Genomic DNA, 13,723 nt, shown 5'->3' with positions numbered 1-13,723 from the left:
ACTTTCATTGTCTGTATCATTTTCCGTCGGAATGGTAGCCGGGGATCGGGAACAACCAATCTTTCTCCATGGGCCACTGGATGAATGACGGATGGTATCACTGGGTATTCGATCTACTTCTTCTTCTTCGTTGTTATACCTTTCTTCAAGCAGGATAGCATGCAAAAGTAGCAGTCTGTACTATGGCTTTTTGGTTCATGCCAAATGGCGGGCAAAGCAAAGCGCATGGCAACGTTCTTCCCATCCATCTAGGCATTGATAGTAGATGATCGACTCATACAACAAACGTAGGGAGCCCATGATTTATCCTTGTCTCTCAAACGACACCCAAAGTATAGTAAATATGCTCTTCGCACTGCAACAGCCAATGGCCGCTTCCTGGAACCATAAATCACGTCAGCACTGTCCACTGAATTTTTATAAGCGTGGGGCATTGCTGCACTTTCCTTGAATCACTGACATTTCGCACTGAAAACAAACTGTACAACAGCCATAATGTCCTTACTCACTACTTTCAAACTGCTGCTTCACCAGTAACACAGTCTGCCAAACTACTGCTTGAAGCACGCCAAGAATACGATTAGAGACGTTAACTGGAGCTAGTTGCAACTTGCAATCATTGCCTCACGTGACTCATGACACGCTCGCACTAGCTCTTGATAACGTAAAACGTTGCCAAGTCGAATATGCAGCAAATATTTGTCAAGAACGACACTTTGTACCGTGTAAACCAATAATTTCAAATCATGTACTTACAATGCCTATAGCGTTATGTGCAAAATATAAAACGCTAAATTTCACAGAAACCTCAGCGCGGAGGTAATTTCAAGTGCGAGTTTCGCGTTCTGTGGCCAATAATTAATAAAGAACGGTTACTTTTGTTTCTGTAAAAAATAAAAAGTGAAATAATGTTGAACAGTGAATTGGCCTACATGGATGCCCTCGACTTCTTGAAATATTTAAATAGAAACTTTACGTACCTTAATATTGAATCCATCAACGAAATCTGGGAGGATGAGGGGGTCCAGGCCGCTCTGCATTATATCAATAGCCGCGTCTTGTAATAATGTATCTACGAAACCATTTAAATTTGTTGCTGTATATGATGCCCCTTTTCTGAAAATAAAATGTTTATTTCTGCTTAAATTTCAGAATCTATTAAAAAGGATAAAATATCGAGTATTTGTGAAACGAATCAATTGAAATGCCTAGTTTAGAACCTCAGTGTAGAAATTGGAGTACATTTTGGAGAATTCAGGAAGTTGATGTACTTTTGAATACTTACGTAACAACAAAGGTACATAATATGAGATTAGGTTTTGGTTTACTATTCCTGTATAACTTTATCTTAATACCGACATGTAGATTTCATCACTACATTGTGGCCAACCGGAAGAAAAAACTTAAAATTGAGATTGACTTTCTAAATTTTGGTAAAATAAATTCATCAATTTTCTTTGTAATTTTAGGAACATGTCACGTAGTAATTGGAATTAGGACGTATAATATATTAAATTATACAAATACAACACAAAATAGTTAAATACATTGTGACTAACTATTGTACAAATTATGTTGTCGTAGCAGAATTTATAACCTGGTAACATAATGTAGAAATGAAATTATTTATTTCTAATATTTTTCTATCATAATGATTCACCGTTTAATTGAAACTCTATGTTCTTTAGAGATAAAAGTAATTTCTTCGGACCATTGCATATAAACAAAATCTCTTGGTATTAGAATGTGTCGATATGGTACTGCAACTTATTTCACGAGTTAAGTTATCTTTCACTAATATTTTCATATTATATAAGAACTTTCATCTTCATTCTTTCTAGTTGAACTGAACGTAAATTCAAGCCTAACTGTTACCAATATCGTCACTGGTTGTCATACAGCCTTTAAAGTGACTGGAAAAAGTCCAAATAAAACAAAAATTTACAATTACCAACTCTTAAAATTATACCACATCTTAATCTCTAACGCTTAGTATATATACACACTAATTTGACCCACTAATATCTTAAACATCTAATTTGACAATTTAGAAGTGCAGTTCTTTCAGGTTTTTTTTCTTCCTCTGGTTGTTCACTTTAAATTATCTGAACTGAAGATAAATTAATAACAAACTTTCACCGATATACAAGATATCGATATTTTGGCAGAATATATTAAGCTAGAATTGCATTTTGAAAAAAAGAAATATCAACTAAAGTTATTGCTACGTAAAAGTAATAGTAGACTACCATACCTTGGCACTGTCAATTTATTATTTCCCACAATATCTGAGAGACTGAAATTGTCTAGGGCCTCATTGAGGCGTTCTTTAATTGGAGGCAATAATTGTGCCTTAATGTCTGGCCACATATTATTGACTATTGATGCACCTGAAAATATAAAGGTTAATTAAAGTATATAAAGTGGAATTAAACCATTGAGAAAATATTAAACTTACTAGATTAGAGATCGGAGAGAAATATGAGAACACTAATTAAACAATTCGCCTCTTCCTAGAAGAAAAATCTATGATGGCAGATTCTTTTATATAACTAGCTGAAACTACCCATTCTTTGCAAGGGGCTACGACTGTGGGTGTATCATCATTCATCTTAGGCACCTCAAAAGCCATGGATTTGACACTAATATGGGCCATTTTGGATTATTTTTACATGTTTCGGTAACCCCCTCTGCAGGCAACCCCCGGCCTGTATACAATGGTAGCTGAATTTGAAAGTTATCGCTAATGAAAGTTTCACCATTGATCTCAGCGACCGCGAAAACTATGGATTTGACACTAATATCGGTCATTTTGGATTATTTTTACATGTCTCGGTATTCCCCCGGTGACCCCCGGCTGGCAGTTGAATGGGGTGAATTTGGAAGTTAATGCGATTGAAGTTTCACCATTGATCTCAGCGATCGCGAAAACTATGAATTTCACTCTAATGTGGTCATTTTCTACTACATTTTCATATCCCGGTAAACGCCCCCCTGAGACCTCCTAGTTCGAATTTTGAAAAAGCGCTTCGTGTTGGTCTAAAGCCTGGACCAAGATACACATGACCAAAATTTGGTAATTCTCGGTCTACTCGTCTGGTCCCCATTCCACACACAGATACGCTGACACATAGAAAAACCTCTTTATTTTATTTATATTAGATTAACAGTCGAGGTTTTAAAATTTCAGAAATAATAACAGCTGTATAATTTGAAACGCATTTTTCAACATACTTAGCAATTAGATCTAGAAGAACTTTGTTAATTTCACTTTGAATCAAATATGCATACTAAGGGAGAGAAGATGGTTCAAATGTACTTTTAAAATGTTTTTCATAAGCCCTTCTTTTGTGAGAGAAACGGGTATTTCAGTTAGTATTTAAATAATAAGGAACAATAACGATGAGTATATATTTACCTAAATAAAAGTTTTTTTAAATCCTTTCAGAAATATTCTCTTCTTCAGTTCTATTGTGTAATGTATGCATATTATATTAAGAACTACTGACTATCTATCTAATATTAATACACTACTTGTAATTATTGAGATATTGCGAAGAAGAAAAATGATAGCTTTTAAAATGTTACTTTGTTTTGTGTACAGTAACTACCAATACTCTCTGGAATTATAGAACGATTTATAATGGAATCAAGTGTTTTAAGGTTAAGATGTTATGGATTTAACAATAAAGTTCAGGGTTTTAAATGTAATGGTTTCACTTTATAAGAATACACTTAAATGAACTTGGATTGATTTTGGGAAAGAATAAAGAAGTTCTATATTCGTTCACTCTCTATTCAATTAGTTTATTGAGGGCCATTTTTTCTTTCAAGGAGAAAGAAAAAGAATCTAAATAAAAATAAAATCTAACGAAATCAAATATTTATAATTATGTCTGATGAAGGCAATGCAATATCGCCGAAACAGTAATACTGATTACAGTTAATATTTGTTTTACTTTGAATTTATTTTTCTGTAGTTGTTCCAAACCTAGAAAAAAGCAACATTGAAAGAGAATCCAATGTATTGTATTTAGAAATAAAAGATGTGTGATAAAAAGTTTTGTTTAAGTGTTCAATATATGAAACAAGTACCAAGAATTTGAATATTTGAGATGTTTTCATTGCATGAAGGAAAGCTAATCCGTTGTATATGGAGGAGTAGTGAAAGTAAGTTGATCGAGGGTGGCATGAATGTATCAGATGGCTGGGTTTTTACGTATTACACGCAAACCAAGAATCACTTTCAAATTATTATTATTATTATTATTATTATTATTATTATTATTATTATTATTATTATTATTATTATTATTATTATTATTATTATTATTATTATCATTATTATTATTATTATTATTATTATTTTAGCATGCTACTTTATAAGCATGAGTCGTGACAGTGCGTGAAGTTAGAATCACAAGTTGTAGGAAATGTACGTACCTACAAACTTTTATAAAAAGCAATATTTTTTTTTATGAAAGTCGACTTGTTTGCCTCTACATGTATACGGTATAAAATGTTTAAAAGGTCTGTAGATGAAAACAAAATTCAATTAAGACTTTGCTAAGCAAGAGTACAGTAATAAATCCGTTATTGTGCACATCCAATTACACATATAAAAATAAGATATTGTAGAAAGTAAGTGCAAAAATCAATGTGAGTGATTAATTTGAGTTGTTTTAATTATTTTAACTTGGTCATATGATTCAAAATTCTTTCAGAGAATTTCCATTATGTAATATAAGTATTCTCCATTAGCTGTAAGCGTCGAACAAGTTTAATAAACTCATAACAAACGAATGTCATTCAGGGAGGCAATATATCTTTTGGGGAGATCTGTGCTCTATTTCTCCCTTCTTGTGCCCGAGACAACATCCTTGATATGGTTTCATAATTTAGAAAATACATATTAGTTTATGTAAACAAAATAAGTCAATACTAACACCTACTAGTCAGTGTATTATTTGATTTCTTTTGCGTTATGTGCGCTAGAAAAATAATTTAATTAGCATTATTGAATACCTTGTTTTGTTTTAGTTTTTTGATTTATATGGAAAATGATCTTATTATTTTTATTTCTAAGAACTCGAATTTTAATTATAAGAATTTACTGGTTTCTTTCTCAAGTCTATTTAATGTCTTTCTGTTTTCAAATTTATCCATATTATGTATAAATTAATAGTTGCTTAAGTGAAATTTGATTATTAAATATCAAAATTCCATATAGTAAAATGTATTTGTAAATAGATTTAAAGAAGAAATCACTAACTGTAGCTGTTCATTTCACAGAAAACAGAAGAATAGAGACTTCATCATATCAGAAAGATATGAAGTTTCTTGTATAATTTAATGACCTAAAAAGCGAAGATTGAACAACTATTCAACCCCTTTGACCATACAATTTACTTTTCTTGTTACCTTGACTCAAAATTACTAAATATGATAATGGAACTGTGTTATTTTAACATGTTGGGAATTACAGAAAGTCATTTTTAGTGTTGTATTAGGAGTTTGACTATTGTGTGATGCTAACTTTCGTATTTAGAAACACGTTACTGAATATAGCAACGATTTATATCGATTAAGGTCAACTTCGGCTTTTGTATAGAGTTATACAGTAAGGGACATTTCTGGATGGTACACCCATATGGAAATTTACGGCAAAAATGTACCATCCAGAAGTGTCCCTTGTACAAAGACATTAGGATTAAGCAATGCTTATTTTATCTGTCATACCTTAGCTTACCCCAATGTATTTGAACAACTCCACAGAAAGTCGAATCTATATTATATTTTCGGTGCAAATGTTGCTGACTTGACTAATTTGGGTTTCTAAATGCGGAAGTTAGCATAACGCGTTAGTCAAACTCATGATTCAATCCGATAAACGACTCTCTATTGAACAACAGTTATTTGCCATTGATGATTTTTCAAAATGTGAGAAAATCTGCGATTTTACTTTCAATACACGAAGTATACGCTACGATTAACTTGTATATAATCTAATCTCATCTTGATCCGCTGTCTCAAATTAAAATGTATACAGCAGGTGGTGTTAATTGTTTTCCACAGGTTAGTGGAGCGGACATTCTTCCTTATTTTGTCGTTTCACTTGGTAACATAAGATTATCATTTCAGATGCAACGCATCTAAAAGGGCCTACTGATTGTCTACCACAAAACACCCATTTCGCTTCGTGTGACAATACTTTCTTTGATGCAAATAATGATTGTTTGTTCAATTATCGAGGAAGAGCACGAAGCTGTTAAGCACCCTTTACACAAATCGAATAAGAATTACTTTCGTAAAATATCGAAATAACATGCCACATTGTTATACCAAATCATAATTGACTGGCATAAAAATTGTAGCTTTCATAGGAAACTTTTAAATAAAAAAATAAGCATATCTTTCAATAATATTGTCAATCCATATTTAAAAAAGTAGAGGAAGATATAAGTAGCTTATTCAAATAGTTTTGTATGTGTGTGTGTGACAGAGAGAGAGAGAAACAAATGCACAGAAGTGCGCAATATTGAATATTACATACCTCATTTTGTTATCAAATTCATAGATTCATTGGATCATATTACATATTTATGCCATATATGTATAGTATCTAACCTGAGTCACGCTATCATATTCTTGTACAATCATTATATATGGTTCTGGAGTTGACAGAACTTCTCTGTGTAAGACGTTGAATGGAGAAAATGATTACTGGAATAGGTTTTTGAATATATGAGCAAGAAGGAAAATTGAGTTTTTACCCGCATTCCAAAATGTTTTGTACTGGTGGCGTCAGTATGGAGGCCTCGCCAAATTATAGATATTTCAAATATTATAACTTAAGAATAGATCAAGCACGTAATAACCGAACAAATTTTATGTCCAAAATTCCACTAGACAGTGCGAAATTTCTGCATCAATAACTTTCTCTAATTTTCATTATAGTCCAATGTTGCCACATGAAACTGTTACCAGGAGGGTACTACGATTGGATTATTTTTTATATGCATGACATATATTCTTTAGTTTTAAGAAGAGAACAAATTTTTCATTGTTTTGAAGACGCTTACATTCTAGTCTTATGTTTACGATTATTTATTAATAGTATCTTACCTTAGACGTAGAATATAATACAAAATTTATATAAGCAGGTGTATATTGTACAAAGGAGAAGCAAAAAATAAGTGAATTGAGGTGTACAAGTAACTGTTTTCAACATAATTAACTATATTTTTTGTATGAATTTCAGTAGCGGCTCGATACCATAATCTGAGGTAGTTCTGCACAGTTTGTTTTTTGTATATTAAATTTCCCGTTTAAAGCAATTCATTGTAAAATGTACACGAACCAGCATAATCTTTCAGCACTCTAATCGTTATAAATGACAATTATAATTGAAATTAACAACTATATATACAACTTTAGTGTATAGCAAGCAAAACACTATTGTTTTGATTATTGGTTGTCAGTGGCGTATTTAGGGCTTTGTTTCGGGAGGAGCTATACACAGCATACGAATAAGCACTTAATTTTTCCTTTGGGATGCCTACAAGTTTTAATGAATTTCGGGTGATCTTGAGCCCGACAGCTCCCCTCTAAATACACCACTGTTGTGTGTAACAAATTTTTAAAATACATATTCATACCGTAAGAAACATACTGTTTTCAGATACCATAACAACTTCGGATTCACGTAATGTCTACAGGCAGAAATTTTATTAATCTACTGAATTATAGATATTTTATCGTTTGCAAATGAAGTCTATCCGACGTGACTTCTGCTGTACAAAATGTCCTATTACTCTTTCATTCAAGTTCGGCGTGGTGGATATGATATCACGCTCGATTGATAAGGCAGCCAAAGCATTGATTCTTTCCTGATATATTGTGCTTCCCAAAAATGTTTTAACCAGTTTAAAATTAGAGAAGTAACGTTCTGCTTCACCTATTGTTGTTGGGGTAGTTAGAAGAATTTCCGAAAGGTTTATGGCTTCCTTAAAATTGTCACACAAATTGTGTTTTGTTCAAAAAATTTGCACAAACTCCAACATGGAATACCATTATTTTTAAAGCGCGCAACAATTACACTGAACTCCATTATAAAAAACAAGAGAAAGTTGATTCATGTACATCACGTCGTGTGTCTTCGGCTTCTTCGGAAGTATTCGTGAGTTCTGAGCTGCTGGAAGTGCAGGTCTAGTAAATCCTATCTAACAAACAAGGAAAACGTAATACAGTAAGATTTTGGTCTCAATGCTAAAGTATAGGGCAATCCGTGCACAGCTCTTGCAATATTATTAAGCTTCAGAAGGTGTTTCCAGTAATTGTTCGTTATGTAGCATATCCAGCAGCACAATTTCAGGACACTGTTAGACCAAATATCATCATTACACGTTATTTATTACCTTGATTAAATTAAACACAATTTAACTTAATTGAAAATACATTTATTCCACTAAAATAGCTGGTAGTTCTGCAGCTCTGCAGTTCTTATAGACAAGCCGCCCCTGATGAATTTATATCAAGGTACAGTACATTTTGCAGTCACAAGAGAGTGACTTGCTTTTTCTTCCGCTGACTAAGCTGGTCGAAATGTTGCACAGGAATTAAAACTTTACCAAAAGTAAAGGTTTGCAGTGTCATTCGATTCTTGTGTGTCAAGGGAAAGAAAACAACTAAAATTATCAAGGACTGGTAGGCCTTTATTGAAACAATGTCATGACACGTAAACAGGTGTAGAAGTGGTGTAATGTATTTGCCAATAGAAAATTTGATGTAAGGATAAGCAAAACAATTGAAGCTCCCTGGAAAATCGATATTATAATGCTGATGTTCCCGTTTCTAACTACTCCCTTTCTGGATACTTCCGTTGACAACATTTTGACATCTTGAAGAGATGTGAGATTCTGTAGTGACGTTACTCGAATTAGCAGTAAGAATTTTTTTCAACCAGCATGTAAGAAATAGCATCCAGATACGCGTTCGCCTCCTTAGTGTTTACTACGTGCAATCTTTGCATAACAACATATGCATAACATACAACAGTTTCATATTTAGAAATAAATTCAATGTTCAACTTACGTTTTTTTTCTTCCTTATATATTAGCAGTTTACACTTACACTACACTAGTCCAGTCAAATTACCAAAAAGTAAGGAACAAAGTAGTAACAAGCTGAAAATTGGTACAGATGTTGGGAATGATATTCTAAACAACATACCAAGAGCCCTGAAACCCGAAGTCACTTTCGCTGCCTTATTGGAAAATGGCCGCTGGAAATGTCAAATAAACAATACACAGATAAAATAGCAATATCTTCGCTATGGTTGAACATAAAGAGATAAACGTAGGGTCGTTTTATAGAACATACATAACAGAATATTTTATTATAGAGAAGTAATTCTTCATAAAAACATCTTTTAGATATATTTAGCTTTAAATTCTAAAATTCCATAAACTACCGTCAAACTGATTTAAAATTTGATTGAACGTAAGAAGTAATTATTAACAAATTAAAATTAGATATAGATGTTGGTCAAGATTATTTAAATAACATACAAAACCCCACAACTTCTTCGTTCGCCATATTGGAAAATGTCAAAACGCCCGAAATAATTGAAAAATAATATTTTGTTAAGGGAAATAGAAAATCTGAACCGGGCTAAATATTTGAAAAAACTTTAAATGCAGTCGACCCAAAGTCAACAGTGTTGGCGGCAGAGGAAAGACACTATGAAGTATTTAAGGTTGTTGTCCGCCATCTTGGTGTCCGCCATCTTGGAATCAACTTGTTTATTTTAAATAACAACATGGTCGTTTGACATATTAAACAACATCTTCATTCGAAGAGAAACCCAACAGTAAGGTTATTTTCTCAAACCCTGCAACTGTTTTGAAGTTGTGAATAGATTGAGGATATGCCATGTGTTATGCGAAATGTACTGTGCGAATTATGCTCGTGCTAACGGGAAGGATATTAGTAGTTTCGAATTGAAGGATAAAGATAAAATAAAAAACAAGCTTTGTAAAATTGCACATTACATATTCTTTAATAACTACGAAGGGAACGAGTTAACACAAATAAGACAATTACAATACATGACATTTTCAGCATGTCCACCGTACTGTTCTATGCACATCTTTAACCGTGCGCCCTAGTGTTTGTGCACTCTACGAAGCATACCTGGAGATATTTGTTCACAGGCCGTAATGATTCTCCTTTTCAAGTAGCCAATGTCATTAATTTTACACTGGTAGATAGTAGCTTTAAAGTGTCCCCAGAGATAGAAATCCAACGTATTTAAGTCGGAGTACCTAGCTGGCTATTCAAGTGGTCCATACCAATCTATCCAGAAATCTGAAGAGTGTTCATTGAGCCATCGATTATATTACGACCATAATGCGACGGTGCCTCATCTTGGTGCCAATATTGATGAAATCACCCTTCCTTGTTCAACAAAAGTAGCATAAGATAGTTTGAAGCATTTCTCCATGTGTGCAGCATCCAAGACCCCATTAATGAAAGCAGGTCCAATAGGTTCCGTCAACGAAAACAGCTCCAATAAGTTTTTCGCCTCATATTCCACACCACCCCATTGCCCTACCTGCATCTTGCATCCTTGATGCACCTATCAAATTAAGATTTGTATTAGTCCAGTACTAAACATTCTGCCCAGTGTCGAGAAATACTACGGTAAAGTTTTTCTAATCTGCAACTATTTTCAATTTGTAAATGGATTTAGGATAGATTGTGTTATCATTTAGACTTAATTTTTATGTGTGGAACATTGTATAGTTGGGGACCGACTGTCTCGTTACTTTTTCTTGTAAATAAGACAGGATGCTAACTCGAGAGGAAAGAATCTTAATTACCTCCTTGGCTGGAGGATGCAGTTCAGCAATAATAACACCCGTCTTCAAAGAGCGATATCTTAATTGCTAGCTGGTGACAGACAGTGCTGTACGAAAACTAATTCGCAAATTCAAGGCAACGAGAAATGCTGATTACCTCAATCAGGACGATCAGGAAATGCTTCTGATGCAGACACAACAGCAACTGTGTTTGATGTATTGGGGAAAATTCCTACCAAGAGTGTGCGACGTTTATCAAGTGAACATAATGTTACTGTCAAAAGTATTCAAAGAATATTGAATAGGGAAAAGTGGCACTCTTAAAACTTACAGTTGAAACATAAACTGTCGGAGGATGATTCTGATAGATCAATGAAGTTCTGTGAGTAAGCGTTGGCCCAGATAGCTCGTGATCAAGTGATGAGACAAATTTCTATGCAACAAGTGAGATTAATAACCAAAATGATCAGTACTGGGCTAATACAAATCTTAGTTGGATAGATGTATCAAAGATGCAATGTGTAGGTAACGCAATGGGGTGGTGCGGAATATGGGGTGAAAAATTAATTGGAGCTGTTTTCATTAATGGGACTGATTGGACCTGTTTTCATTGATGTTACTTTGGATGCTGTACAATATGGAGAAGCTTGGAAACACTTTTATGCCACTTTTTTGAACGAGGAAGGGTGATTTCATCAATATTGGCATCAAGATGGGGCACCGTCGAATTATGACCGCAAAATAATCGATGGCTCAATGAACATCTCCAGGTTTCTGGATAGATTGGTATGAACCACTTGAATAGCCAATGAGGTACTCCGACTTAACTACATTGGATTTCTATCTCTGGGGACACTTTAAATCTACTATCTACCAGTGTAAAATTAATGACATTAGGTACTTGAAAAGGAGAATCATTACGGCCTGTGAACAAATATCTCCACCTATGCTTTGCAGAGTGCACAATCACTGGGGCGCACGGCTAAAGATGTGCATAGAACACAACGGTGGACATGCTGAATATGTCATGTTATTGTAGTTGTCTTATTTGTGTTAACTCTTTCCCTTCGTAGTTATTAAAGAATATGTAATGTACGATTTTACAAAGCTTGTTTTTTTACTTTATCTTAATCCTTCAATTCGAAACTACTAACATCCTTCCCTTTAGCACGAACATAATTCGCACAGCACATTTCATAGCATATCATATCATATCCGAAATGTATTTACAGTTTTTCAAATATATAGCCCGGTTCAGATTTTGTATTTCGCTTAACAAAATATTAGTTTTCAGCTACTTCGAACATTTTGACATTTTTCAATATGGCGAACGAAGAAGTTGTGGGATTTTAGTATGTTATTTAAATAATCTTTACCAATATCTATGTCAAATTTTAATTTCTTAATTATTTCTTACGTTCAATCAAATTTTAAATCGGTTTGACGGTAGTTTTCTTAAATTTAAGATTTAGAGCTAAATATTTCTAAAAGATGCGTTTTATGAAAAATTGTTTCTCTATTAAAGTATTGTGTTATATGTGTTCTATAAAACGACACTAGGTTTATATCTTTATGTTCACGATATTGCTATTTTATATGTGTATTGTTCATTTGATACTTCCAGGGACCATTTTCTAATATGGAAACGAAGGTCACTTGGGATTTCAGGGAACTTTTAGTATGTTGTTTAGAATATCATCGTCAACATCTGTACCAATTTTCAGCTTGTTACTAATTTATTCCTTCTTCATTAAAATTTGAGCTTCATTTACTGCACTCTATAATAAACCATCATTTCGGAGGGCACTCGTACAATTTTGTCGTATAGTGAGCTTCTCTGTAGTGTGCTGATATTTAATAAAATTTAATATTCAAGTTTCTTAATCTTGCGTGAAGCAATATTGTAGAGGTATAGGATTAAAAGGATGAAAAGGAAGTTCAATTCCAGTGGTCTTTGGATCACATGATCATCCCCCTGAGTGTACTTGTGCATATAGATGTACTAAATATTTAAATATAGTGTAATTACCCACTGTTCACAAAATAAACGTAGAAGTAAACTACAATGTGCAGTAACTTGAATCCGATATTTGACTCATTATAGACATGAAAAAATCTTATCAGATCACAAGCCGGCACATTTTACACCAAACGAAGTAGAATATTTTCCTTAGTTTTCAAAGTAGTACAATGTACTTCTGTTGTTCTATATTGAAAAAATGTTCTACATTGTAGTTCATTTCAATGTTCTTCAAAACACTTCATTGTTTTGCATTAAATAGTTTCCAATGGAGTATCTTACAATTTTATGTTTCATCCGTAATCTTTCTTGATTTCTTCGTTAGTTTTCACATTGTTTTTAGTCTAATGCAAACATTACTTTGACGAAAACTCATATTAGTCATTTGACAGTGTATTTCAAAAGGGAAATAATACATAACTCATTTTCTTTAATTATAATTAGCCATTGCTTTTCAATAATCTGCCGCAAGTATGATGTTTTTGTCTTGTTCATTTGCGGGATCATTATGTTGACGTCGACATTACAAAAGAGTGGGGGTAATGGTAAACACTCCAGTTTCTATTATTCCCTATATATGAAAGAATATATTCCAGTAATCATTTCCTATGTGCAAAGACTTGCATACAGAAGTGCCGTCAGCTTCTGAATTATTATTTTACATGCGTATACATAAATATCTAGGATATACTTTTGCTTTTCCTGTTTAAGTTTCTAATGAAAATTTTACGTATTTTTAAATTTGTAAATAGAGTATGAAAGTTTTACCAAATTTATCAAATGGATCAATTAAAAGTAATGTATGGCAGCTGACGAAACTATTTCTAATGATTCAAGTAAA

General features: G+C 33.2%; 1 protein-coding gene across 1 annotated transcript in view; it reads right to left on the bottom strand.

Annotated features, from left to right (window-relative positions):
* LOC145692421 (uncharacterized) overlaps positions 1-13,723 on the bottom strand; it is an 83,637-nt gene that overhangs the window by 19,917 nt on the left and 49,997 nt on the right. Inside the window, exons 8-9 of the mRNA XM_081767728.1 lie at positions 2,255-2,390; positions 981-1,116 (exon numbers count right to left, since the gene is read on the bottom strand). Coding sequence (XP_081623854.1) covers positions 981-1,116; positions 2,255-2,390 — 272 coding nt within the window. The remainder of the gene's footprint in view (positions 1-980; positions 1,117-2,254; positions 2,391-13,723) is intronic.

This window comes from Thermobia domestica, chromosome 8 (genome assembly GCF_964235325.1).
Source record: "Thermobia domestica chromosome 8, izTheDome1.hap1.1, whole genome shotgun sequence".
Taxonomy (NCBI): Eukaryota; Metazoa; Arthropoda; class Insecta; order Zygentoma; family Lepismatidae; genus Thermobia; species Thermobia domestica.
The sequence above is the reverse complement of the archived record's forward strand: the minus strand, read 5'-3'. Positions and strand labels throughout refer to the sequence as shown.